Source organism: Ovis aries, chromosome 16 (assembly GCF_016772045.2).
Source record: "Ovis aries strain OAR_USU_Benz2616 breed Rambouillet chromosome 16, ARS-UI_Ramb_v3.0, whole genome shotgun sequence".
Taxonomy (NCBI): domain Eukaryota; kingdom Metazoa; phylum Chordata; class Mammalia; order Artiodactyla; family Bovidae; genus Ovis; species Ovis aries.
Genome location: NC_056069.1, coordinates 28,349,520 through 28,377,502, shown reverse-complemented (window position 1 = coordinate 28,377,502; position 27,983 = coordinate 28,349,520). Strand labels below are relative to the sequence as shown.

At 42.1% G+C, this 27,983-nt stretch overlaps 1 protein-coding gene across 1 annotated transcript; it reads right to left on the bottom strand.

Annotated features, from left to right (window-relative positions):
- Nucleotides 1-11,038: 11,038 nt before the first annotated feature.
- On the bottom strand, nt 11,039-26,668 carry LOC132657915 (uncharacterized). The gene is made up of 2 exons (XM_060400258.1): nt 26,316-26,668; nt 11,039-14,513 (listed from the first exon to the last, which is right to left on the bottom strand). Exons 1-2 carry the CDS (start codon nt 26,623-26,625, stop codon nt 14,212-14,214), a joined length of 612 nt encoding a protein of 203 aa, XP_060256241.1. The 5' UTR covers nt 26,626-26,668; the 3' UTR covers nt 11,039-14,211.
- Nucleotides 26,669-27,983: the final 1,315 nt, after the last annotated feature.

Genomic DNA, 27,983 nt, shown 5'->3' with positions numbered 1-27,983 from the left:
TCTCTTGTTTTGTCCCAAGACAGGAAGACCAGGATTCTTTCTCATCTCTCTAGATCCTGTCTTCCTTGTTCACAGCTTCAGCTTTATGACTAAAGTTTAATGTTGGATTGGATGTGGATATGAAAGTGAGATTTACTTTCTGATAAGAGAATCCAATTTAGAGATACTTTAAAATACTATACCTGTTTTACTCTCTTCCTGTTAAACCTTGTACCCTCTTCCCATTTCTGACACTAAGTTTCTAAGATAGACATTAGGTACCTGAGGCTGCAGACAAATGCTCGGTCATGTCTGAGTCTTTGTGACCCCACGGACTGTAGCCCGCGAGGCTCCTCTGTCCTTGGGATTTTCCCAGGCATGAATACTGGAGTGGGTTGCCATTTCATTCTACAGGGGATCCTTCCGACCCAGGGATCTAACACAGTGCTCTTGAGTCTGCTGTCCTGGCAGGCAGCTTTTTGCCACTAGTGCTCCCTGAGGTTCTCCAAAATTGACCAAATAATTCTGGCTGTCCCTGCACGCCTGGATCTTGGTTCTCTTCCAGCACTGGGGCCATTCCTCTTCCACATGAAACATCAGTAGAGTCTGGACCAAATCTCCTGTGGGTTGGGAATCGCCAGTAGAGGAGTGAAGTGGTGTCTCTGCCTGAAGTCAGCAGGAACTGCGTGTCTCTGAGCTCCTGCTGGGCCCCTCTTTCCCTCTCAGTTTCTGGGTTGAGAGAAGAGCCATTGAACTGAGCTGGCTCCTCAAGACAGGCGCGATGGGCCTTGGTTTCACAAAGCTGTGGGTTTTCTTTTCGGCTTAGCTGAGATGTCTCTTTAAATTTTTTTCACTGGTCTCAATTTCCCAGCTTTTTCACTGGTAGAACTTGGCTTCTCTCTCTTGAGTCCAAAAGGGGGCTTCACCGTTTCTTCTTTCAGTTGACTATTGGTATCTACCTGAGCACTGGATTTTTTTTTTGAAAGCAAAGTTACTGTCCTGACTTCAAGATGACTAAGTATAGATTTGAAATTAGTCCAAAGTACAGATTTTTACTAAGCACAAATCTTTCTAAAAGAACAATCCTGACATGTTTACCCAGTCTGTCACCCCCAGCCCTCTCCCTAGGCACTAAGTTTTTCCTTCCCTACTCATCCTCATTGGGTTTTTTCCCTTATATTTAAATGGAGTTTGAAGTAAAACACTGTTGCTCAGTGTGTGGAAGAATGAGCACCTCATTTGGTTTCCTAGTGAAAATTCGCTTAGCTTGGGGTTGGAATTTTGTTAGCCACCTGCTGCAGGAATACCCCCTTCAGCTTGTTTGCAAAAGTCCAAGGAGATCACTGACTGAGAAGTTTAACAGAGCTTTTAAAAAAATGAGGAATTTTAATTAGAACATATGACAGAGAAGTCAACTTGTAGCATTCCTAGCATACACCTAAAAATACCAAAAGAAATGATGCTCTGGTTTTTCTCCTTCTTTCTTGATGTTTATTCAGGAACACCGGAGATCCCACTTTGGTTGGGTTAAGGAGATGAGATATAAAGGAACTTCCTCATTGTGCAGTTAACCTTGGGCCAAGTAGTAGCCCTTAGATCAAATTAGTGAACAGGTCACTTGGTATCCACTACCTCACTTTGTCCACATTTGAATACCTGGTACAGTATGGTTTTCACAGCCAAATATGCCGTAATATGTGGAGCCACATTTAGAGGTATAAATTCTGGACAGAATTCTGATTTCTTCTCCAGTCCTCATCTCCATCTCAAGGGCTGAAGGATGGTGAAATGAAGCATGTGGATGAAAGTACCTTTCATGAATATAAAGTTCATGATTGGGGTGGCAGTTATTATACTATGACACGATCTATGTGCTTTCCATATCTATTACCGAGCCAGAGCTATCCACAGCGACCCACAGACAAGTATAAATGAAAATGTAAACTTGAAGCAAAAGAATCAAAATTTAAGATATAATCTAAGTCAAGCTTCCTTCTTTCCTCATAAATTGTTGTTGTTCAATGGCTAAGTTGCGTCCGACCTGTCTTTCAGTATCTCCAGGAGTTTGCTCAAATTCTTGACCATTGAGTTGGTGATATTATCTAACCATCTCATCCTCTGCCACCACCTTCTCCTTTTGCCTTTAATCTTTTCCAGCATTAACCGTGTCTTTTCCAATGAGTCAGCTTTTCACCTCAGGTGGCCAAAGTATTGGACCTTTAGTTTCAGCATTAGTCCTTCCAATGAATATTCAGGGTTGATTTCCTGTAGGATTGACTGGTTTGGTAGCCTTGCTGTCCAAGGGACTCTCAAGAATCAGTTCTTCAGTGCTCAACTTTCTTTATGGTTCAACTCTCACATCCATACATGACTACTGAAAAAAAAAAATAGCTTTGACTATACGGACCTTAGTCAGCAAAGTGATGTCTCTGTTTTTTAATATGTTGTGTAGGTTCATCATAGCTTTCCTTCTGAGGAGTAAACATTTTTAAATTTCATGGCTGCAGTTACTGTTAGCTGTGATTTTGGAGCCCAAGAAAATAAAATCTACCACTACTTCCACTTTCCCCCCTTCTGTTTGCCATGAAATGATGGGACCGGATGCCATGATCTTAGTTTTTTGAATGTTGAGCTTTAAGCCAGCTTTTGCACTCTCCTCTTACACCCTCATCAAGAAGCCCTTTAGTTGCTTTTCACTTTCTACCATTAGAGTGGTAATATTTGTATATCTGAGGTTGTTGATATTTCTCCTGACAATCTTGATTCCAGCTTGTGTTTCATCCATCCTGGCATTTTGCATGATGTACTTCGCATGTAAGTTAAACAAGCAGGGTGACAATATATAGCCTTATTGTACTCCTTTCCCAATTTTGAGCCAGGCAGTTGTTCCATGTAAGGTTCTAATTATTGCTCCTTAACACACATACAGGTTTTTCAGCAGACAGCTAAGGTGGTCTGGCATTCCCATCTCTTTAAGAATGTTCCACAATTTGTTGTGATCCACACAGTCAAAGGCTTTCACGTGGTCAAAAAAGCAGAAGTAGATGTTTTCTGAAATTCCCTTGCTTTCTCTATGATCTCACAAATGTTGACAATTTGATCTCTGTTTCCTCTGCCTTTTCTAAACCCAGCTAGGGCTTTTTCATTTCTATTGGAGCAAAATCCCAGGTCATCTGGGAAAAGGAATCTCCTTCGCTGTTCTCATTCCTGGGCTAGCAACCTCCCATCTACTTCTGCCTGTATGTCACCTGAGGTGAACATGAATAGCCTTAATAATGAATGGGCTGTTATATCCTGCAGCATCTGACTGACAGAGGAAACCAACTTCCTTTATGTCAAGGATTATTGACTTTTTTGACATTAATATTACAGACAAGCAAAGCTAGTTACCTTAGATGATGCATCAATACATGCTTCAGAAGAATCCAGACTAATTCAATGATAAATTCTTAAATAATCATCTTAAAAATTTTTTATTGGAGTACAATTACTTTACACTGTTGTGTTAGTTTCTGCTGTACAGCAAAGTGAATCAGTTATACAAATTCATATATCCCCTCTTTTTTTGATTTTCTTCCCATTTAGGTCACCTTAGAGTCCCGTGGACTGCAAGGAGATCCAACCAGTCCATTCTGAAGGAGATCAGCCCTGGGATTCCTTTGGAAGGAATGATGCTACAGCTGAAACTCCAGTACTTTGGCCACCTCATGTGAAGAGTTGACTCATTGGAAAAGACTCTGATGCTAGGAGGGATTGGGGGCAGGAGGAGAAGGGGACGACCGAGGATGAGATGGCTGGATGGTATCATGGACTCGATGGACGTGAGTCTGAGTGAACTCCGGGAGTTGGTGATGGACAGGGAGGCCTGGCGTGCTGCAGTCCATGGGGTCGCAAAGAATCTGACACGACTGAGTGACTGAACTGAACTGAACTGAGAGCACTGAGTAGAGTTCCCTATGCTGTACAGCAGGTTCTCATTAGTTATCATTGTAGGCAGACTCTTTACCGTCTGAGCCACCAGGGAAGTACCTATCTAATTTATAGGAGAAGGCAATGGCACCCCACTCCAGTACTCTTGCCTGGAAAATCCCATGGACAGAGGAACCTGGTAGGCTGCCATCTATGGGGTCGCACAGAGTCGGACACAACTTATACATAGTATCAATAGTGTATGTATATCAATCCCACTGTCTTAATTTATCCCATCCCCTTTGGTGTCCATATGTTTGTTCTCTATATCTGTGTATTTCTGCTTTGAATAGGTTTATCTGTATAAATATTTGTTTTTAAATCACTGAAACATAACTAAGTGATAATGGAAATATGGCCAAGAAACTAAACAGATAACCATGAAGGTTAGTTGTTGTGGTGGTTATTATAATCATTTGCTATTACAAAAGGTAGTTATTTTGACATTTTAAAGATCCAAGTTGTGTGATATTTAAACTGATGCAAAGAATACCAGTTTCCTCCATCTTCTCACTCCAAATATGTTAGATGTTGATGTCTCCATGTTGAATCAGAAAATGATATATCTGTGAGCAGAGACTTTGATTTTTTTCATGCCCATGTCACCTGATCAAAATGAAGATTTTATTGGAAGCACATTTATTTAGTTCAGTTGGTTAGGAGTGCAAAGGAATCCATGTGAAGATCATGTGACTCCAAGCCAATATAATTTGGGACATATTTCACACAGGAGTAACTAAGGCCTGTCCACACTGGTTTAAATACACCTACAGCTCAGCTGTGGAGGAGAATGCCTTTAGGTAAGCAAACTGAAACCCATCTTCTGTGGACAATTCTGTTCAAAAACAAATGTGCAGCGGCACCAAGTCAGCATGCCGACCTCGCAGTGCAGGCTGGCGGGCAGCCAGGGCAAGCCTGCTGAGAGAGAAAATTAAAGGAAGAAAAAGAAAGCAGCTGCACAAGGTGAGGTCTGATGGCGGCCGCGGAGGCTCCTGGGTGAGCGAGAGAAAAAAGGTCAAGGTTTTGCTTATGTGGCGCCTTCAGAGTTGAAGCCACTGCTGGGGTGCCCTAATTTCACAAAAGTCCCAGTCCTTTTACTGGGGGAAAAATGCACATATACACAAACTATCTCAGAGCTTGAGTACTGAAGTATGGTGTTAGAAACAAATAGTCTCCAGAGACCCCTGTTTTGTTTTTAGCATTTGTCAATCGTAAGATATCTAAATTTCAAAGTCTATTCATCAACCTCTGGGTTAGGATCAATGATTCCTCAAAATTAATACAGTGTGTAAAAGTGCTTCATTCCGAGAAAGAATAGGAAGAAAGTGACTTCAGAGCAGAAAGTTTTTCTAGATGAGAGTACAAAGAGATACTCAATCTTCTGACCAGAGGGTCCCATACCCAAGTCTTCATCAAATATCTCTCACTGCATTGTTAATTGCTGGTCTTAAGAGTTCCTGGCTGAAGAACACAGAAGTTCATTTTTCTCTGAAGACTCCCCACCTCACCAACTCATGCTGACCTGTCTCTTTGACAATTCCTATTTCCCAGTTTATTCAGCAGATGGTTACTGAGCTCCTGATGTGAAGAGCTGACTCACTGGAAAATACTCTGATGCTAGGAAAGATCGAGGGCAGGAGAAGAAGGGGACAACAGATGATGAGATGGTTGGATGTCATCACTGACTCAATGACATGAATGTGAGCAAGCTCCAGGAGATAGTGAAGGACAGGGAAGCCTGGCATGCTGCAGTCCATGTTGCAGTCCATGCTGCAACCATGGGGTAGCAAAGAGTCAGACACAACTGAGCAACTATACAGCAACTGTGTGCCACAGAAATGGTAGTTCTTGATTCTCAGCATTACATAATTATTTGTCATTCTCAGGACCATGTCCCATCTAAGGCTGCTAAGTTGCAAAACTTGAGATATGTTATAAATGACTTCTCTTGGAGTTGTGCTATTCAGAGGCTTTATCATTTAAACAAAGAAGATTGTATGCTCTTTGAGGGAAAAACCACGTATGGTGCTTCTTGAAGTTATCTCTTGAGTTTAGCAGAAGATGCTGTACCTAATAGTTGCTCAGTTAATGAAAACATATTCTTATGACAGTGATGATTGTAGTGAATTTATCTCCCTTGAGGAAATAATTAAGTATATGCACAGTTTAAGTTGCCTGGTCCCTGAACATTAAGCATTAATTACTCTTTCACTACCACCTTTTTCTATTCCTCATCTTAAGAATGTGAACAATATTCAGATTGGGGAGAGATTTCATAATGATAGATTTCTATAAAGGAAAAGAATTCAGTTTAAATCAAACACAGTTCAAATCATCTTGGTACAGATTGCCATGGTTTTATTTTAGCCAGAGACAACATACATCTTTGCTTTTACTGCACTATTCGAACTGGTTTCATAGTAAATGAAATAGAAGTATTAACTTAATTTTCATGCACATGATTATAGTTCCTTATGTATGCTTTACTACCACGGAGATTGCTAAAAACTCACTTGGGGAACTCTGAAACAACCCCACGCCCCATTGTTTACTGAGCTCACTTGGAAATTATTTAACCCTTTTTGTCCCAGTTTCTAAGTTGACTTTGTACTCCATGATATTTTCAGTTTTCTTATAGATACAAGACAGTTTTACAGTTCGTATTTGGAAATTACATATAATTTTGCACATTAAACTTTGCTACTTAACTTCCAGTGAAAGTTCCAAGCTAGTATAGTTGGAAGCTACAATGCAGCAAACCATCTCCTTTTGCCCCCCTCTAAATTTGCAAGTGTATATGGAGAAGGAAATGGCAATCCACTCCAGTATTCTTGCCTGGAAAATCCCATGGACAGAGGAGTCTGGGGGGCTACTGTCCATGGGGTCACAAGAGTCGGACCCGACTAGTGACTAAACCACCACCACCATCATTGTTCAACAAAGTGTTAGACCTTAGACTGGGACACAGATGATTTTGAACCATAGCTCTTGTGCTCAAAAAACATATAATTTGAAGACTGATGGAGATGATTACAAATGGTTGAAAACAATGATGTAATGACTGTATTTTGCATTTAATATTATTTTAAATATGCCACAAGAATGATGTAGAATGTGTTGAAGCTTGAAGTGGTACTTTAAAAATGAGTTGAAATTGAATGCTCAAGGATACATAGCTAGGTACCACTTTTGCTCTCCATCATCACTGAGACAGACAAATATTCATTAATGTCTATCCAGCTCAGAGTCTATACACATGCATTTCTCTCTAATTTGAAATATTTTTCCTTAGACTTCAAATTAAATTTTACTTCCTCAGCTCCCTTTCAATCCAGATCTGGTTAATTCTCTATTTTACTTTGTTCCTTTGTTACTTTTATCAGACCTGAAAGCAAATAATTGTATAATTATATTTTTATGTTTATCACTTTGATCAAAATGCAGGTTCCAGAGTGTATGCAGTTTCTAACACATCCTAAGTACTTGATGCCTAACATGTATGAATGAACAAGCCAAGCAGAGCAGAAGCTTGGGGAATAAAGATGAACAAGACTTAGTGTTAGTCTGGAAGAATATAGCATATAACCTGAAGAGCAGGGACCCATAAAGCTGTTAAGATTTTTAGGGACAGCTTTTCCAGAAAAGTTTTATAATGAAGAATTTTCAATGTGAAGAGGATTTATAGTGTTCCTAACTTGTGAAGATCACTTTGTCCCACAATATATAATTCCACCTACCTAATATAAGCCTGAATGGATACACTACAAGATCTACTTGCAGATTTTAAAAGAGTTATGAGACAAATGCCTTTGAGAGAGTAAATGCATTTGAAGCACAGTACTTTTAAAATAAATTACAGTCTGAAATGGTACTCTAGGGAGAGTGGAAAGATTCAAAATGCTCTTTGCTCTTTGATTTTTTTTCCCCTCATTCGTATGTAATTATTCTTCTCTTTTGTCTTTGGAATTATTGTTTTATGCTTCACATTTCAGCCTGTTTATTATATGACAAGATTAATAACTGACACAAAAATAACCAGTAATTATAGGTATTTGCTTATGAAGCAAAAGAGATGACAATTAGCAGGTTTTAGAACACTGGAAATTTTATTTTTAGATGTATTTTTCCTAATATTAATTGCTATATGTAAGTCAACTGCAGTACTCAGTTGTAGTAGTATAATTATGTTGGATGAAAGAAATGATAATTCTGAAGTGCATATGCGTGTATACAAATATAACAGCGTTGTAAAAATTGTCCTTAGTGAAGGCTTAAGAAAAATACAACTGATTCAAACAAAGCTAAGCATTTTAGTACAAAGTGAATCAAGAGAATTGATGTTTTCTCTTGTTTAAAATAAAATATAAAAAATGCATTATTCTGGTGGTAAACATCGATAATGGGGAAGCTATGCATGTGTGGGGGCAAGGAATACATGGAAAATTTCTGTATTTTCTCAATTTTGCTGTGAATCTAAAACTACTCTAAAAAATGAAGTCTTAATACAAAGAAAAATAAAAACCTGTCTGGAATGTCATCCATGATCGTGTTCTATGATTAGTTGCTCAGTTGTGTCTAAGTCTTTGCGGTCCCATGAACTACAGCCCACCAGGCTGCTCTGTCCATGGGGACTCTCCAGGCAAGAATACTGGAGTGGGTTGCCATGCTCTCCTCCAGGGGATCTTCCCAACCTAGGGATCAAACCCAGGTCTACCGCATTGTAGGTGGATTCTTTACCAGGGAAGCCCATGAATACTGGAGTGGGTAGCCTATTCCTTCTCCAGGTGAACTTCCTGACCCAGTAATTGAACCTGGTCTCCTGCACTGCAGACAGATTCTTTACCAGCTGAGCTACCAGGGAAGCCCCTCCATGATTATAATAGGAAATGAAAATATGCATAAGGAAGATAATCATATTGGGGAATTTAAGTCCATAAAATTTTTGGTTATCTCTATTTTATCATACTATTAATAGAAACAATTTGGCTATGAATGGGCTTGATGGTAGCACAGATATTGCTGGTTCAGGAAAAGGAGTTCAGTCAAATGTTCTCCCTCCATGTATATCTTATGTCTGGGTTTTAGGTATACAATTAGAGAATACGCTCTTCTTCTTTTTTGTTTAAGAGCAAATAAATGTCCTGCCTCTTATTTTTCATTCAAATGTACAAAATATGACTTATTAGGCATATGTAATGTAATATATAATAGCATACATAGCTGAATCATTCAAGGATACATTCACAATGAGTTATATAGTATCTGACAAACAATGACTTTAAAAAAGTTAAGTTTCTTGTGCAAAAATAATTCTGGAGGAAGGAAACACAGGGCGAATGTAGCTACTTCAGGAAGTCATCAGAGAAACAGGTTGCTTCTTTCTTCTTTACTATAGTGCTCTACTATAGGATGTGGCTTTCATCCTCATGGGCTCAATATGGCTGCCACATTTCCAAGTAACACATCCAGTATGTTATGTAACTCATTAGTGAAAGAATCCTTGATAGATTCAGCATGAAGAGGCTGACAAAAGGGAAGAGGGGTTGGAATGGATGTTGATTGAGCCATCCTAAGAAGTTCTTAAACATCTAAAATGTTTACTTAAGAAGCTCTGCCTAAGAAGTTCTACTGTCCCTTCAAAAGATCCTTGTAGCACAGATACTTAGTCAATGCAGCTGGAGGACAACTGCTTTGGTTACTCAAGCTGTGTAACAAACTAGCCCAATTTGGTGGTAAAAACAGTTAACTTTTTTTTCTGTGCTCACGTATGGTGTTGGTCAGAAATTCAGATAGGACACAGTGGAGATAGCTTGTCTATGCGCCAGAGAGTCTGGGCCCTAAGCTAATATGCTGATGCCAAGGGTGGGGGGTGATTCTCATTATGGGAGGCCTGGAATCATTCAGAGGCTACTTCACTTACATGCCAGGCATCCGGGCTGGGATGACTTGAAGGCTGTATTCAGCTGAAGGATCAGCTGGAATGCCTACACATGGCCCTCTCTTGCTGCCTGGACTTCTCTCAGCCCGGGGGCGAGAGTCACAGAGAGAATATCCCAAGAGCAAGTGTGACAAGTAACTCAGGTTGAAACAACATGGTCTTTTTTGCTGTAGCCTTTGGAATTTCAGAGTGACTTATAGAAGCAGTCGCAAGTGCACCCAGATTCATGGGGAACCGACAAAGACACTTTTCTCTCAATGGGAGGAGACTCAAGGAGTTTTTGCAACCTTTTAGCTCCAATACTTTGGACACCTGATGTGAAGAGCTGACTTTGGAAAAGACCCTGATGCTGGGAAAGATAGAGGGCAAGAGGAGGGGTGACAGAGAATGAGATGGTGGGATGGCATCATCAACTCAATGGACATGAGTTTGAGCAAAATTCTGGGAGATAGTGAAGGACAGGGAAGGCTGGTGTGCTGCAGTCCATGGGGTCACAAAGAGTCAGACATGATTGAGCGTGAAGAAAAAAAAAAAAAAAAAACCAAAAAACTTTTACAGGCACTTCCCTGGAGTTCAAGTGGTTAAGACTCCATGCTTTCTCTGTAGGGGGTGCCAGCTGGATCTGTGATTAGGAAACTAAGATCCACCAGGCTGTGATTAGGGAGCTAAGATCCACCAGGCTGCGCGGCCGAAAAAAATAAAGAGTTGAAAATACTGCCTTAGTAACAAGGATGGGACTAAACATGATTCTCTCTTTTCTTCAATTTTCTTTACCATCTTCACCATTCCTACCACACATTGAGGAAAGGCAGTTTTAAATCTATTGGGAAAAAACTCTTTCCTGTATTTCTGAAGGGTGGGAAGCTGTTTAACCCACCAGGCAGGACGAAGCACCCAGAAGTGAGGCTGGTCCCCATTGGCTGAGTCTGATTACGGGGAAGCATGGCTGGGACAAGGCTGCAGACACGTAATTAAGCAGTCTCATCCTCACGAAGTGGCTCTCCTCTTAAGCACTGTCAGAAATTTTTCGATGTGTGAATTCTCTGAGTGTAGAAAATCGCTGTTCTATTTTCCACAGAGTGTGGAATGTATGACCTGTGTCTATAGGAAAGCAGCCAGCTATAAAGTTAGATCACTGAACAGACAGTGAAGTGGAACCGGAGAAGGCTCCTCTTTATTTGAAGTGAGGAGTGGCATGTTGTCATATTCTTTAAAGCACAGGAAAAATATCACAACAACATTTCTGAGTGAATCAGGTCCATGAAGAACAATTTCAGGCATTAGATACCATTTCTGGTTTCAAGGCCCTTATAGTAATATCCTTTGCAGCTAAGTGCTGTGGAATGATTTAATCCTGACTCTGACACTAACTCCAGGACTCTGGACATGTTTTTCTAGCTCTCTCTCTCCACTTCTTTTTCTCATCTCAGGAGGTGGGGATAAAAATGCCCATCTTAGTTACTGTGAGGATTAAATGCAAATTCTTGCTAGGATACCCTGGACTCCCTGAGGAGTTTCCCCACCTCCCCGTGTCTGTTCCTGGTGATGGACAGTCTGCAGGTCCCTGAAGGGTGTCAGCTTCGCTTGGAAAATATCCAAGATGCTAAGAGACTGGATCAACTGTCTTGTCTATGTACTCCCAAAATGAGCTTTGGGCTTACCCCTCTCAGAGTTCTTAACATTCAACTATGCACTTCACAAATTCTAACTGAAAAACAATTATGTGCCAGGGACTGTACTAGGGTCTGGAAATGCAGCAATGAATATAATCTGAACAATCTCTGCTCTGATGTTTTGCCACTCTAGTGAAGCAAAAGAGGCAATAAACAAGGAAGCAAAATAAGAATAAAAATAATTCCAGCTTGTGAAAAAGGCTATAGGGACCCAGAAAACATGGTATAACTCTCTGTGTACTAATACTCTTTATTTTCACAACAACTTCTTGAAGAAAGTATTCTTCTTACTCCCACTTTACAGATGAGGAGACCAAGGTAGAAGGGTGAAGTAACTTGCACGAGATTACAGATCTAGGAAATGGCAGAACTTGGATTCAAACCTAGACAATCTGCTTTCAAAAGCCCATATTCTCACTACTCTGTTATTAGCTGTCTCTCCAAAGGCATTTGATATTGCATTGATATTTACTTTTCACTTTGATGTTTCTCCTACTAGACCATGAATAAACGGATGGTTAGAGTTCAGCCCCATGAATCATGCCCAGCTTTTAGTACATTCTCAATAATTGTTTATCGAATGAATGCATGAATGCATGCCTGCAGTGAGTAAATCTAGATGAAATAAAACATTCATTCAGAGCTTAGCATCATATAAGTATATAAAATGTTAGTTCTCCCTCCCTCTGCTACTCTCTAACTCCTTATGTTAGACTCCCATAGCCTGCTGTGAACTTGAAGTAACTGCAAGATTTATAGGGGAAAGAGGGGTCACCTTCACAATGTATCAAAAAAAATAAATTAAGAAAACAAAGTTTTTTAATTTGTTAGCAAATGATGAAAAAAGAGTAACTTTGGTGAGTTTTGAAGAAAAACACATGGAAGCAAGGAAACTGGAAAGTAATAAATTTCCTTCCTCCAACATAAAAATGATGGCCCCTGTGTTTTAAAGGAAAGCAATTTGGAAAACTTCCACACATACACAGTTCAGGGAAAATGTAGGGAGAAATATGAAGTTAGTTAAATGTCTTTAATAGGCACTTCAAAGTCCTGGACCATTAAATCATTTCCACAGCTTTTTGACTGTTATCACCCCCCAGACATTGCCAAAACCACTCCTTGAAAGGTTGCAATAAATTTGAAAGGCAAATCAGATTTGGAAACTTTGCATGAGAGAGAACTGTATCTTGTACTTTAGAAATTTTTTTCAATGTCAGGACATAGCAGCCTCTTGCAAAGATGAGTTTGGGAGCGATGACCTTTGTCGACGACTTCTCTTTGTTAGATTTTTGCCCTACAGGATTTTGGAAGCCTGGTCACAAGAATATTTAAGGATACCAGGTGGCTTTGAAATGCTTGGTTGAGCTGGGTGACTTATCTAGACTTGAATGTAACATTTGAAAAAAGCAATTCTTCCATGAAAAAAGTGAACATTTTTAGAAGACTGATTAATCACAGGGTTTTCAGGAGTAACTACAATGTACTTGTGCTGCTACTGAGTTTGATGGAAAAGGATGGTGCTTAGACTGGATGCTTGTGTCCCTCTAAAATTCATATGTTGAAATTTGAAATCTCAAGCTGATGGCATTAGCAGGTGAGGCATTTGGAAGGTTCCACCCTCATGCCCAGGATTAGCACCCTGATAAAAGTGAGCTCCCTTGAACTTTTACATCATGAGGTTACAGCAAGACTGTCATCCATGGACCAGAGAGGCAGTCCTCCCCAGATACTGAATTTGGGAGCATATCCTCTTTCACTTTCTTGCTTGCAGGTCTATGAGAAATAAATGTCTGTTGTTTATAAGTCACCTAGGCTATGGTACTTTTTACAGAATTCTGAATGGACTAAGACAGATGGTAAGCCTAAGAGGAAAGCAAGAGGTCATTCCCTATACATACATATTTTTTAACCCAGTACCAGGTTGAAGTTGTTTCCAGTTAAACATGTAGAGTGTCACAGTCAAAATCAGCCCAAGCAACTTCTGTCCCAAACACTTTATCTCTTGAAAATGCACTAAAACTGTTCTTAGGTGGTCTAGCAATGTTAGGATGAGACTATATGTTAAATGAATTACCTAAAATGAGCATCAGTTCAATTCAGTTCAGTTGCTCAGTCATGTCCGACTCTCTGCAACCCCATCAATCTCAGCACGCCAGGCCTCCCCATCCATCACCAACTCCTGGAGTTCACTCAGACTCACATCCATCGAGTCTGTGATGCCATCCAGCCATCTCATCCTCTGTTGTCACCTTCTCCTCCTGCCCTCAATCCCTCCCAGCATCAGAGTCTTTTCCGATGAGTCAACTCTTCGCATGAGGTGGCCAAAGGACTGGAGTTTCAGCTTTAGCATCATTCCTTCCAAAAGAAATCCCAGGGCTGATCTCCCTCAGAAGGGACTGGTTGGATCTCCTTGCAGTCCAAGGGACTCTCAAGAGTCTTTTCCAACACCACAGTTCAAAAGCATCAGTTCTTTGGTGCTCAGCCTTCTTCACAGTCCAACTCTTACATCCATACATTACCACAGGAAAAAACATAGCCTTGACTAGACGGAACTTAGTCGGCAAAGTAATGTCTCTGCTTTTGAATATACTATCTAGGTTGGTCATAACTTTTCTTCCAAGGAGTAAGTGTCTTTTAATTTCATGGCTGCAATCACCATCTGCAGTGATTCTGGAGCCCCCAAAAAATAAAGTCTGACACTGTCTCCACTGTTTCCCCATCTATTTCCCATGAAGTGATGAGACTAGATGCCATGATCTTCGTTTTCTGAATGTTGAGCTTTAAGCCAACTTTTTCACTCTCCTCTTTCACATTCATCAAGAGGCTTTTTAGCTCCTCTTCACTTTTTGCCATAAGGGTGGTATCATCTGCATATCTGAGGTTATTGATATTTCTCCCGGCAATCTTGATTCCATCTTGTGTTTCTTCCAGTCCAGCGTTTCTCATGATGTACTCTGCATATAAGTTAAATAAGCATAGTTATAAACAAAAAAAAGTATTATATATTATTAACCACATAGTTTCCACACAAAGTCTCTATTTTCAATCTAATTTATAATTCCAGAGTTACAGAACTGAGCTTACTAAGTAGAAAAGCAGCACAAAAAGAGCAGAAGAGACAACAAGGAAGCTATATTTGCTTTAGCCCAACCTTCCCTGTCAAAGAGATGACAGTGAGGACTATAAGCAGCCACTGAGGACCAAGTCAAGGTAGGGTAGTTGGATGCAGGAGATACAAAGGAAATGCTGCTAATTAATTAGCATGTTACTGTTACAGCGGTGGTCTGGGCTTACAGCTATGGCCTTGCACATTATAGATCCTCAAGTAATTTTTAAAGACTAATTGAATGAATATTCTGGTGTGCTTGAAAAGAAAAAGAAATAGGTTTTCTTGTGTTATCTTGCTATTAATTTGGAAAAGAGGGTTGACGAAATCAATGAATGAAAATATTAAATGCAGTTAGAGGTTCAGAGATCATGTTAAACTGTGATCATGTAAAAGAGTTTAGGGAATCAGCTCTTTTTTTTTTTCACCCATTCCCTCAGGCTAGCAAATACACTATCAACCACAGACAGAATGTAAAGCCCTCATAAACACAGAATGAACAGCAGGTGGCAGCAAAGGACGTTGAACGAGAAAGTGATTTCAACAAGAACATTTGGGAGAATTCTAGAAATCTTATTTTGACAGGCTGCAGGTAGAAAGGGCACTCAACGTGATCACTTTCTTACCTGTGAGTGAAGTGTCTGATATAAAAAGGAAGCGTGTGGGAAGGTTGATCATGATAACTAAGTTTAGATGCTTTTCTGTCATTTTAATCACCTTTTGACTAAATGAGAGGATTAAAAAAGCTTACTGAAAATACAAGTATTCCGCAGCAAAGCCCAACTAATCCTCTTACAAAATGGACATTTATGCTGGAGAGATTTTTGTAATAAGACATGACATGCAATATTTATTACAAAAATTATCATTCAGACTCACGTGGAAATATGCCAGTTGGAAGGTGATTTGTTTCTTGGCTCAGAAGAAATATTAATGGAAGCATATTAATATTGTTCAAGGAAAGGATATAAGTAAAGAAAACATTAATGCATTATTAGGTATAGGTGGACTTGAAAATGTGACAATGCCATGAGGAAAAAAAAAAAAAGCATGGAGCCTCTGGATCTTAAGTGTGTGTGTTAGTCACTCAGTCGTGTCCGACTCTTTGCGACCCCATGGATTTTAGCCACCAGGATCCTCTGTCCATGGAATTCTCCAGGCAAGAATAATGGAGTGGGGATCTTCTTAAAGTATCTAAAAATAAGAAAGATGATAACTCTACAAAAATGTGCATTGATTTGTTGCAGTTAGTGGGGGAGTGTGGGAAATGTGACAGTCTGTGAATATTTATAACACAGGAGATCTATTTACAAGCAAAACCCAGGGGGACCCCAATATTAAGAACTAGCATCTAGGTTCCCAAGAAAACCAAAGCAGTGGTCCTGGTAGATCAATTTTTGCAAAAGAATTTATTTCTTTACATTTCAGCTGTTATATCTGATGTTCCAGCTGGGGTCCAATTACCTGATGAGTAATGGATGGAGTTGAGTGTTTCCCAAGATATTTAAAACAACTGAGAGAAGGAAAGGCTCATACCAGAATGATTTTAGGTTATGGCATCATCTTTACTGGGCTCCCAATGACGTCTTGGTCCCGGAATAACTGTATGATGTTGTCCAAGCTATGAAATTTCCTGAGTCACAATTTCTTGAATGTCAAGTGGGCATGTAACAGTATCTGCTCTCACCAGGCCTTGTGAGGATTAAATACGACAATGTATCAAAATGCTTGCCTCATGTTAGTTACTTAATAAAGTCTACATATTTATTTTCTCTCTTCAGGAATATTCCCAACTATGTTGAGGGACTTCAAGGAATGTCTCCAAAACATCTCTTTTTACAAAAGCCTCTCTGTCAAAAATTCCTAGTTATAATATTCTGCCTTCAGTTCAGTTCAGTTCAGTTGCTCAGTCGTGTCTGACTCTTTGAGACCCCATGAATCGCAGCACGCCAGGCCTCCCTGTCCATCACCAACTCCCAGAGTTCACTCAGACTCACGTCCATCGAGTCAGTGATGCCATCCAGCCATCTCATCCTCTGTTGTCCCCTTCTCCTCCTGCCTCCAATCCCTCCCAGCATCAGAGGCATTTCCAATGAGTCAACTCTTTGCATGAAGTGGCCAAAATACTGGAGTTTCAGCTTTCAGATGGAGCAAAATCCCTTAGAGAAGTAACAAGGTACAAAGGTGGGCAGATGCTATCAGTGGAGCACAGCAGATGAAGTGGACGTGGTCAAGCTGTGGCTCCCAGGTGACTAGCTCTCAGTTTTAGACACAAAGACTATCTAGTTAACTTTATCTGGATTCAAGGTCATAACCTTGACAGAGAGACTGAATTCTCCCTGCATCCTTGAAAAAGAGATTTACTCCTTTCTGGTCAGTTGTGAGGAGGTGAGGGGTAGGCGTAGTTTAGGCTCCTGGAGCGAAAACATGGCTGCCCAATTTCAGGTCTGGCTGGAGGTGGAGTGGGTGTCATTTCCCTGCCCCAAACATTACTATTGCTACACACACATTAATACACACTCGCATTCTCTTCTTTATTTCTCTTATGTTATCAGAAAAATTATTATAAAATGACAGCAAATTACGGATGCCTGTTATTTTGCTTAAACATTACAGATGAGAAAAGTGAAGTCGCTCAGTTGTGTCCGACTCTTTGCGATCACATGGACTGTAGTCTACCAGGTTTCTCTGTCCATGGGATTTTCCAGGCAAGAGTGCTGGAGTGGGTTGCCATTTTCCTCTCCAGGGGATCTTCCCGACCCGGGGATCGAACCCAGGTCTCCTGCATTGCAGCAGACCCTTTACCCTCTGAGCCACCAGGGAATCCTCTACAGATGAGAGGTTTTCTTTTTAAAGCAACCATGAAAAATAAGTTTTTTGAACGAAGTTGCCAAGAATACTGTGAAAGTCTTAAATATCAACAAGACTTCAAAGCAAGTCTCTTGATCAAACTGGTACTTATCTACTAGGAAAAAATTCACCAGGCTGGGAAGCATCATACAGATAAACCAGTCCTGAAGTTGCTATCATGAATGAAGTAGGGGCTGTGAACAATTTCAGAGTTGTGTCTTTGAAATGTTTCTTCTTATGGTAACCTTAGAAAATTCACCTCTTATGATGAAGAACATCTCTATTTTACATGGTGAATGATTTATTTTACTACTTAAAAAATCAATGTGAATGTTCATGTAACTATCACCTAAATGTAATACTATGTTATGATTCTTGGCGAGACTAGATGAAGTGGGAACCCCACATTCTGTTGCTGTTTATAATTTTTCTGTTTCTTTTTAGACATTTTATCTCTAGTTGCTTCCTCCCAATGCATCCTTCTGTTGTCGTTAATAATGTCAGACTTCTCTGCTAAAATTTCCATCAGTGATATTGCTTTGACTCTTGAGAAGGAAAACTTAGAAAAGTTTCAAAGATTTTACACAGAGACATTTTATACAGAAAGGACAATCACAAATCTCGGCTCACCACTTGGTCAGAGGCTCCAAAGTCAGCTATTTATTCCCTCTTTTATATCAATTCATTTGTGAAGATCATTACAGAACTGTCAAAAATAGTATTTTTGGATTGCAAGACAGAGATTACATTGGGTGAATGGGGGTGGTAATAAGTTATCTAATTTTATCTTGGTATGTTAAGTTAACAGTATATTTTCCCTAAGATATATGTGTCATTTTTGGGGGGTGGGTACCGTGAAAGCATTTCTAGCTATGTTGTGACTACAGAAAAGGCCACATCTCAGGACTCAGCATTTTCACTAATAGTTGTTATTTCAGAGAATGAATAGAATAATGATACATATATCAACTTTTTCATTGAAATAACACTGTTTTGTTAAGCGAGTTTTAAATTAACTAAATCTAGAAAGTGCCTTAAAATTACCTAGTGAGATTACTCTATTTATTGAAGAGAAAATTGAGATACAGAATGATTAACAGATTTGTCCAAATTGAGATAGCAACTTACTGCAGTGCAGACACTGGAATCCAGACTCTAGCTGTGAGCCAATAGCTATTTCTAGCCTTTCTCACAATTATAGTTTGATACTAACATTATTATTTTCATCATTATTGAAGCTCTAACTACCTGTGTTTATCCCAAGAAAGGAAGAAAGCAAGAAAGCAAGAACATAGTCTCAAAAATCTTAAATTATTTCAAGATACAACCTGCCATTAAAATTCTGAGCAAGGTTCTCCAATAAATTGAAAAAAAAAAAATCCTTTGAATAACATCTTCCAAGTAGCCTGGGGTAATGATGAGCCATGGTTTTCTAAGCAGAATCAGAAGCTAGCTATCAAAGGATGTATATCAAAGTTGTGTTAAACCAATCAACTTTTTCACGTGCACTCTAACCAGTAATTATTTTGGAAAGAACCAGAATTTTTCAAATATTGGTTCTCGATCCTGACTGCATATTAAATTATCTGGGGTGGGGGTGGGGAAAGTGCCTGAATTCCACCTAAACTCAATGTGTCAGAATCCCTGAAGAATTCACACTGCCCAAGGAATATGTGTGTGCGTGCTTACGTGTATGTGTGTGTGTGTGTGTACAGTTTTGTCGCTGTTGTTTAGACGCTACGTCGTGTCCGACTCTTTGCGACCCCATGGACTGTAGCCCACCAAGGCTCCTCTGTCCATGGAACTCTCTGGGCAAGAATACTGGTGTAGATTGCCATTCCCTTCTCCAGGAGATCTTCTCCCTCTAGGGACCAAACCCGCGTTCTCCTGCATTGGCGGCGGCTTCTTTACTCTAGAATCCACTAAGGAAGCCGGTGTACAGTTTAGGCTACAATTTATTAAAACTCCCTAGGTGTTTCTAGTATGAATCTCATCCTCAGCCGTATCCCACTTTAGCCCGCTAAGGGACAGCATCCGACCGCTGAAACTCAGGCGTTCCGCCAAGGCATCTCTTACCATATTGTCACAGTAGGGGGCGCTCGGGCACCGAATTTCCTCCTTGGCCACCTCATCCCCCCATTCCCCTAAAACGCAAGAAGGCACCGCAAAAAAAAAAAAAAAAAAAAAAAAGGCATTCATTTGGAAGCCAACAGAGAGGGAAAAGACAGGGAACTGCCCCTAATGATTTATATATCCGAGAGCCGGCAAGTAGTCCTTTAAACAGTACCCCAAATTTGGCTTAGGGAACAGCTGACCCAAAGGCAGCCCCCTTTCTTTTCATCCTTTGGACTTGGAAAAACTTAACTTCCCGCAGGGATAGAGTCCCAGCCCGGAGGCGGGGTGGGATGGTTTATGGCTTTGGATCTTGAGCAGTTCACTGTTTAAATAAATCTTGGTGAGCAATGGAGAACAATCTCCACATTAATCTTGTGTAATTAGCGTTATAACCCTCAGCAGCCTAAGAAGCACTAAAGACAAAGCTTTATGCAAATATCCATTCCCTCGCCAGCCGCCCCTTCGCCTAGCAGGGTCCCTCTCCCCCAGCTCTTTCTACCCCTCCATTTGGGCTCTGGCGCAGTTTGCGAGCCTCTTTTTAATGACAGGCTCCATCGGCTACCTTAAAGTTAATGATAAAGTTCCTGACCTTAAAAATTAAAAAAGAAGCAAGAGCAACCTAAGGAAGGGAGGGGCTTGAGCCTGCCGAGGCTATTAGAACGATTTAGCCTATTGGAAACTGGCACCTGCCTTTGGCAGCCGGTATTGTCCACTTAAGGATAGAACCTACTGTGTGGAGAGAATTAGGGGATGGGAGGAGGCATTTTATCCAACCAGCCGCTTTTGGGGGCCACACCTAGAGTGGGCGCTCCTTCGACAGGAAGGGGCGGCTATCCAAGTTCACCCCCAAGGACCCCACACCACCCTCCAGACGAACATATTTCCCAGGCATTAGTCAGGAACTGAGCCCTCGGCTGAGAATCTTTGCTAAAAGGAGATACAGCCCTAAAGGAGAAGAGTGTGGGGAATTTCAACACACAAGTCTTTACTTGCAATTGCGGGGAGTGTGGGGGAAGCAGTGCGCACAGAGGCCGAGATGCGCGCACATCCCGCACCGACACCGAGCCAAGGGCGTGCAGATCCCCTGCCTGGCTGTGGATTATCTGCTCTGTGTTTACTGTTTCGGAGGGCTTTACGTGAAGCGAATAAATTTTTACTTGCTCCCAGGGACTGGCTTGTTGTTTTATGACATGTACTTATTTAAAGCCTCTTTTGTCGGTGTTGAAATGGTCCAAGCTCCCAAATACTGTGCAGGGCTGTGAGCATGGAACAAGCCGGAATGCAATGAGCATCTCTGGGGTAGCCAAACGCGGTGGAGAGGCGAGCCTTATTCTTTTCTTACACACACACACACACACTGAATGCTTGCTTTTCTTTTTCACAAACCAGAACCTAATGTTTTTTTAATGTCTTATGCAGAGGGCTAAGGGAATGCAGTCTAGAGAATTATACCTGAAATACTGCAGGCATTGAAGAATTTCCACAAAAACTGTATTCTGATTAAAAACAAACCTCAATACAAATCTATTTATCCTTCTTCCATCTGTATCCGCTTAGTTTATTCCTCCCTTTTCCGACTCCCCCTCCCCCCATCCCGTACCTAAAGGTAAGCACAATGCTAGGCAAAAGCTAAGGTTTGGCTCTTTTAACCCGTAATAACTGCCGTCTCTACACTTTGTTTATGAAATGGAATAAGAATGGGAGGGGGACTTCATTTAATGGCACAACCAGGCTGTATAAATACAATACTCATTTTTTTTTAAGTGAAGTGGATTTGGTTTACTCTGAAGAACAGTAATTCAAACAGCACCTATCTGCTCCAGATAGAGTAGCTATGCACATCTATACAGGCAAGTTTGAAATTTAGAACAAGGCTTTGATTTATTCCCTTTCTATCAGTGATTAATGCCCCTTAATTAGCTAATCTCAAAGCCATTATTTACAACCAGGGCAGACAAAGGGAAAACTGATGATCCAACACTTATGTCAGTTTGAAATTTTGAGACAACAACAAAAAAAATGCTTTCTTCAGAGTGCAGTCCTGAGTTTCAAATGAACCTCAAAATAACAAAGAAACCCAAAAGAAAAATATTTAAAGCCAAAACAAAATAAAATAATTAAGACCAAATCAAACCACCCCTCCAAACAATCCTAACTATATTTCGCCCTTTCCTCCAGAAACTTGAGAATGTTGATATTTAAACGAAAAAGGAATCAATCCTTTGTATTTTCCTCTCAATTAAAATCTAAGAAAGTTCTCAATTTTGGTGGGCGAAGAGGGGGAGGGGTTTATAGTTGAGTTTTTGAACATCGTTGATGGGGAGTTTGAAAACACTCTTCTCTTTGTAGGTTTTCAAGGTAGGCGTTCAGGGCTAGGGCACCAGGCTTGCATCTCAAAATCGGGTGCTTCAAAACTCCTTCTCTCTTGGGCTCCTTAGGCGCCTCTTAGCCCAGGGGCGGGACCTAGGTTGAGAATTTTTGTTTTCACTCCGCCAACGCGACGGGCTTTCAGAGGCTCAATTTCAAGTGACCCTTAAAACTCATTTCTCGAGGGAGTTGCAATTTCTTCGCTCTTTCTTGGGAAAAAACCAGATAGATCGGGTATACTTGGGGTGTTCGGAGCTTCCTTCTTAGGGGGCTTGAGCGGTTCACCTCAGGAGCTGGCCTGGTTGCGGAAAGCCTTGGCGTTGCTTTGGAAAGGGGAAGAGTGGGCCAAGCCTGAGCTTGGACCTTGGATCTCCACAGGTCGGCTCAGACCACCTGGCTCGTCTCGTCTTTGAGGGCTCGTCAAAGAGGGTTTGTCTGGCCCTCTTTGTCCCCCTTCAGAACCTACAGAGATGAGAACATCCCCTCATTTCCATCCCTTTTCTCCGGGGAAAAACCTTTCCTGCGCTGCATCTAGAGTCCCTTTGCGCTTTGGATTGTTCAGAAATAGAAAACACAGAAAGAACAAGACCCAGGAAATGTTTCCAAGCCGACGTGGGCAGACAAGCAAGGGTGGGACTGAGGAGGGGCTTGAAAGGCGCCCAAGCCGAATGGTTTGGAGGGAAGCTGTGGATTTGCTCGTGGACTCCTGAATCCAAGACCAGAACCGGAACAGAAAACGATCTCCGGAAATCGGAGCGTGCCCTTCAGGCAGCAATATAATGGGTGTCGAAATCCCGTCTGGAAAGTAGCCGGCCAAGGAATGGGAGACAGCACAGGACTGGACCGTAGAGAGGGGGGAAGGAAGGACTTCGGAGAGAGGCGCGAGTGTGTGTGTGTGTGTGTGTGTGTGTGTGTGTGTGTGTGTGTGTGTGTGTGTGTGTGTGTGTGTGTGTGACTGAAAGGGGGGTGGGCTGGGGAAGTGCCTAGGGGAAGAAGGGAGGAGGGAGGAAACGAGAAGGTAGAAAGAAACTACGGGAGCGAATGAGGAAAAGCAAGAGGACCGGTGTCCTTTGTTTGAAAGCACTCGCATCCTAAATCGTAGGAACGAGGTCGTCATTAGCGCTCTGACCCGGAGGAGAGACGCATTAGAGAGAGAAATGAACAGAGAATCTCCCCGCCTGGTTTATTTCGCTTTCCTTGAAATCCGTCGGCCTCGAGGTTCCCGTCGCCTAAGCTTGCCCCCTCTCTTTCCCTCCCCCGCCCCTTCTCCGCACAAAGCCAGTGACTGAGCAGGGAGAGAAGGAAGGAGTCAGTGAGAGAAAACCAACAAGCTTTTCCGGATAAAAAATAAAATCTGCGCATCCAGATTACCAACATGGTTTTTTGTTTTTGTTTGTTTGTTTTTCCCCATTTTGAGTCGAGTTCTTTGGAAACCGTTGTTGCAGTGATAATTTAGCCTGAGAGATTATTAAAGTCTCAAAGTTCCCAAAGATTGTGGAATCCTGCTTGTAAAAATACTTAAAGAAAAAAAAAACTGTTTCTTTTTTCCGTCTTTCCCATAGGAACCCCGGAGAATGCACTTCAGTCTTGGGGACTGAAGGCGTGGTGAGCAGACAGCTGTTGAATGCAAACAAAGACTATACTGAATCCGACGCTGTTGGGGTTTGGTCTGGGAGATTGTCCCTCTCCTTCCCATTCCAGTGCAAAGAAATGGACTGGGAATGAGCTGGGCAAAATTGTGCGTTTATGGCAGACAGATGGGACAGGACAGAATGAACCTTAAGCAACAAAAGGATGATCGAGATTTGGTTTCTAGGTGCACAAATTTGGAACGAACAAAATAACCAAGGAAGCATAGAGATACCAACACTGGGGAGATATCTACAACGTTGACTCATAAACGAATCATCTCTCTCCTTCTCTACCTTCTTCTCATGGATCAAGAATTGTGACCCCATCTAGCGAGCTGCTATGGAAGCCAAAACTGCAGGACATTTTGAGAAACAAGGCTTCAAACCTGCCTGAAACTAACAAAGCAATCCTTTAGTCTGCCAGGTCACCTCTTTTTCTTCCCTCTTCTCTCTCCCCCCTCTCTCCTTCTCACCCTCCCTTCTCCTGTCTTTCTCCAGCTAGCCTCACCTCAATCAGCCCCCAAGAGCAAGTCAGTCTTACACCTGCTGGCGGGATCTTGGTAGGGGTGGAGGGAAGAGGTGGGTTGGTTTTCAGCAGAGTAGTGGAGGCACCTTGTCAAACCTGCCTACTTCCCCTCACCCCACCACCCGCCCAAGGATCCTCTTCAGGCATATCTGGGAGCCAGAAGCCAGGCAGGCTTTCTTCCGCCTGCGTCATTGCTCACAGCCACTTTCAGTTTCTTCCATCCACCGGTGCCTGCCACCTCTTTCCTCTGTCCTCTCAATGAGCAGTTCTAACACAGAGTTTGCAAAGCTCTCCTTCTGACTTAGGGTGCCAGGTTTAAAAGGGGGAGAATAGAGTGGCTTGAAAGAGGAGAGATCCTTCTTAGATCCTTTTTAAATTTTTAATTTTATTGACACATCTTTGAAAGATTTGTTTTCGTATAAGGCAAAGCTGCCAATTCCAAATACAAACAAATGGACACACACTGTGTATATCAGATGTTGGGAATAAGAATGGTTTATTGATTGAAATAATAGAGGCATTATTTTGATTTGTCTTGACATGAATGCTGATTTATAAAGCTCTTCCCCCACTGATTTCTTCTTGTAGTCCAGACACATGGAAATGATCAAAATCTCACCAAAGCTCACCTTGGTGCTAATCAAGAGTGCTCAATGCACGTTATAAATCTGATATTATATTTATTGCTTATCTTTATTTGAGAGGTTAGTCCCCATCCTAGGATTGTCCCCTTTCAAAAAAAAAAAAATTAGGAGGGGGGCGGTGCATCTGTTTTCACTTTGCACTTTCAACGGGCTGGAGCAGACAATAGTGTGAAAAACATCTGAAAATATGAGGCGACAGAGCTGCATGTGTGTTTCATTTCTACAGTGTTAGGAGGAGAAAAATAACAAAGGAAACACACTACACGCATGCACACTGGCCCAGGACCATGCACAAAAGGCTCGCTGACCCAGGGCTAACATACAAGACAAATTAAAGAGAGGAGCAAATCGTAGGAGGGGCCAGGGCAACCTGGGGCCGGGCAGTTTGGGAAAAGATCAAGGACAAACGATAGTTAAGAAATTGGACACGGGTAGGGAAAGAACAGAAGGAGAAAGTAAAGTGTCCAGGACTGGAACTCGTGTCCCCGAGGAAGAGAATAATAAGTTTTCTTAAAACACTGAGTGTTTTCCTTTGCTGCACGATAAAAGAAAGTCATAAAACATACACAAATCCGTCCAACGAAAGCAGCCAGTCACCCCAAACCTAGCTGTCTCTGATTAACTGTTGCTGGGTCACAAGAGACCTCCATCTGGCTCCGAGACTGCCTCGACGGGACAGACTGCGGGTAGGCTGAGGAATGCCTTATCCCTGAGGGGAGCAACCAATATTTGTGAGGTTTAAAGAGGCAGGAATACAAAGGTTGGAGTGAGTTTATCTGAGTATCAACGGACCCCCAATAGATAACTACGTAAAAAAAATAACAAAGCCCAGTTGGTAAGGGGGCGGGGGGAAGATTTAGAATCAGGGAGAGGATCAGAGGGAATGAGGTTGAGCGCGGCTGCTCGAGAGCTGAACCTCAGCTGCGACAGGCAGCCAATCCCTGGGCCTGCGGGAGACGGGGACCGAGCCCCCGGGCCACGGAGAGCTCGCGGGAGCCTTCCCGCCGCGGAGGAGCGAGCGCGGCGACTCGCCGGGACCCCCGCGGGCGGGCACTGGCCAAGCGTTTCTGGACCCGCGGCCGAGGGAGCTCCTGGGGAAAAGAGGTGGCGCTTGAGCAGCGAAGGAGATGCCCTGTATTCTCAGCTTCTTCGTGCCGTGTCTCTGCCTCTGTTTCCCCCTCGGTCTGGAGGCTGCGCCTTCAGCAGAGACATCGCCGCGGGTAGGGGATCGCTTCTCTGAGAACGCCTGGCACCCCAGAGTTAAAGAGCGAACTTCGGTTCAGCCTGCTCTGCAGACCATTTTCTTTTTCTTCCCAGTGTCTGAATTCATTGCTCAGCCTGTTGCTGTCGGAGAGCCCCTGGGGGCTCCTTCCCTCCCATCCCCCGCTCCGATCTCCAGTAGGGTGTCTTTGCAGGGACGCCGATCCCCCACCCCCGGCCCCAGCAGGGACACGCGCGTGTTTTCCTGTTGAAAGCAGTTTCCGACTTGGCGTGGCCGGTCCCCTCCTGAAGCTCACCTCTGGCAGTCGCAGGAAGTTCCTGTCCAGTCGTTTGCTTTCCTCTTGCAGGGTCGGGATCGTCTTCAACTCCCGAGGCTGCCTTCTCCGGGCGAGTTCCATGATAACTGCACATTTCTGTACATTTAGTTCTTAGGAGATTTAGAGAGCGCGCTTTCATTTGTATGTACATCGTCTGCCGACAGCCTCTTCGCGTTAGGGAATCTTGTTCCCCCTCCCCACACGTACGCGCACACATTTTTATTTTTAATAAATGATTTAAAAAATCAAAACAAACCTCTGAACCAGTCCGCCTAATGTTATGCTCCATCTCCTCCGCATGTGCTACGTCCTGCCAATCGATGGGAAAGAGTGTTTAGGGGCATTTGCAATTTCCTTTGTCACTTGCCACTCTCTGTGTATAGATTTTACATATCATTTGTTTACCAAATCAGTTGGTGTGTCCTCAGCCCAGGATTCAGGATTTGCGTTCCTGTATTAATTAATTGCCCAATACTTGAAGGAGAGGACTTGCACAGCAGCCACCTGATGCAGAAAGGGTCAGCCCACATTAGGGCGCTGCAAAGAGACTGTTGTGACAGATCTCGGCCCTGTGGAGGCTCTGAATTCACTCACAGAGCCCTCTGCCTTCCTAGGACTTTTTAGAAAAAAACACCATAGTTTGAAGAGTGGGCGGGGTGCCCAACGTTCCCCAGCTTCTATCTCCAGGCATAACAAGATACTTCTTGCCCAGCCCAGAGGTACTGTGTAGTTTCATTCCCCTGACTGCAGATAATATGCAGCCACTTCAGTTCTTCTGGCCGAATGCTGCTTACCTACATACTGGTATTGAATAGCCTCAGCTTCTTCCTCGGGTCTCACTGGTTTATTAATTGACTTCTTCACTAGACTAGATCATGACTTTGTAGGGCTGAGTGATAGGGAGTTTGTGGATGATCTTCTTACTACCCTAATTAAAATTCACACACAGAAAATTTGAAGGTAATTTGGCAATGGTGGCATCCTCCGAAAGCTTCCTTTAGTTTATTTCATTTGTTCAATATTTATTGCTTTATTCCACAAAATGACCTGTAAGTTTTAAGGCTCTCAAAATTCCTCTTTAAATATTTGCATGCCAGCTTGAAGTATTCACAGCCACACTACCCTAGCCCGGGGGGATGGCAAACTGGAGCAAATGATCACTTCTCTACTTCAGCAAATCTTGTAAAGAAAAAAAAACCTTCATCACCATCCCCGTACCAGTTGAACAACAGGCATCTCTTTGATGGACCAAGAGTTTTGTCTGTTTCAGCAGGTACAAGAGTCTATGGCATTTGAAATTTGCAAGAAAAAAATAACTAGTTATGAGATATATTTTGGAGACTAATTTTTGCTTGGACCATTTGGTCTATCATTTATGAAAGTTATCTTTGGGTGTAGTATCTCTTTATACCAAGCTTTCAGGGGTAACTAGAAACACAGGGGAGGTGGCAGTGCTGTCTGAGATGCTAAGGGCAACAGCTTGTGGGTAAACAAAAGGAAGCCCTGAGGCAACAACCTTACTTTGGGGCACAGCTATCTCACTGAGCTCAAGGTGGCTTCTTTTACTCTTGTTTTTACCATTGAACATAAGTTGCCCTTATCTAAGATTATAGTAAAAACCCTGGCACATCAAGGCTGCGTCTGGAC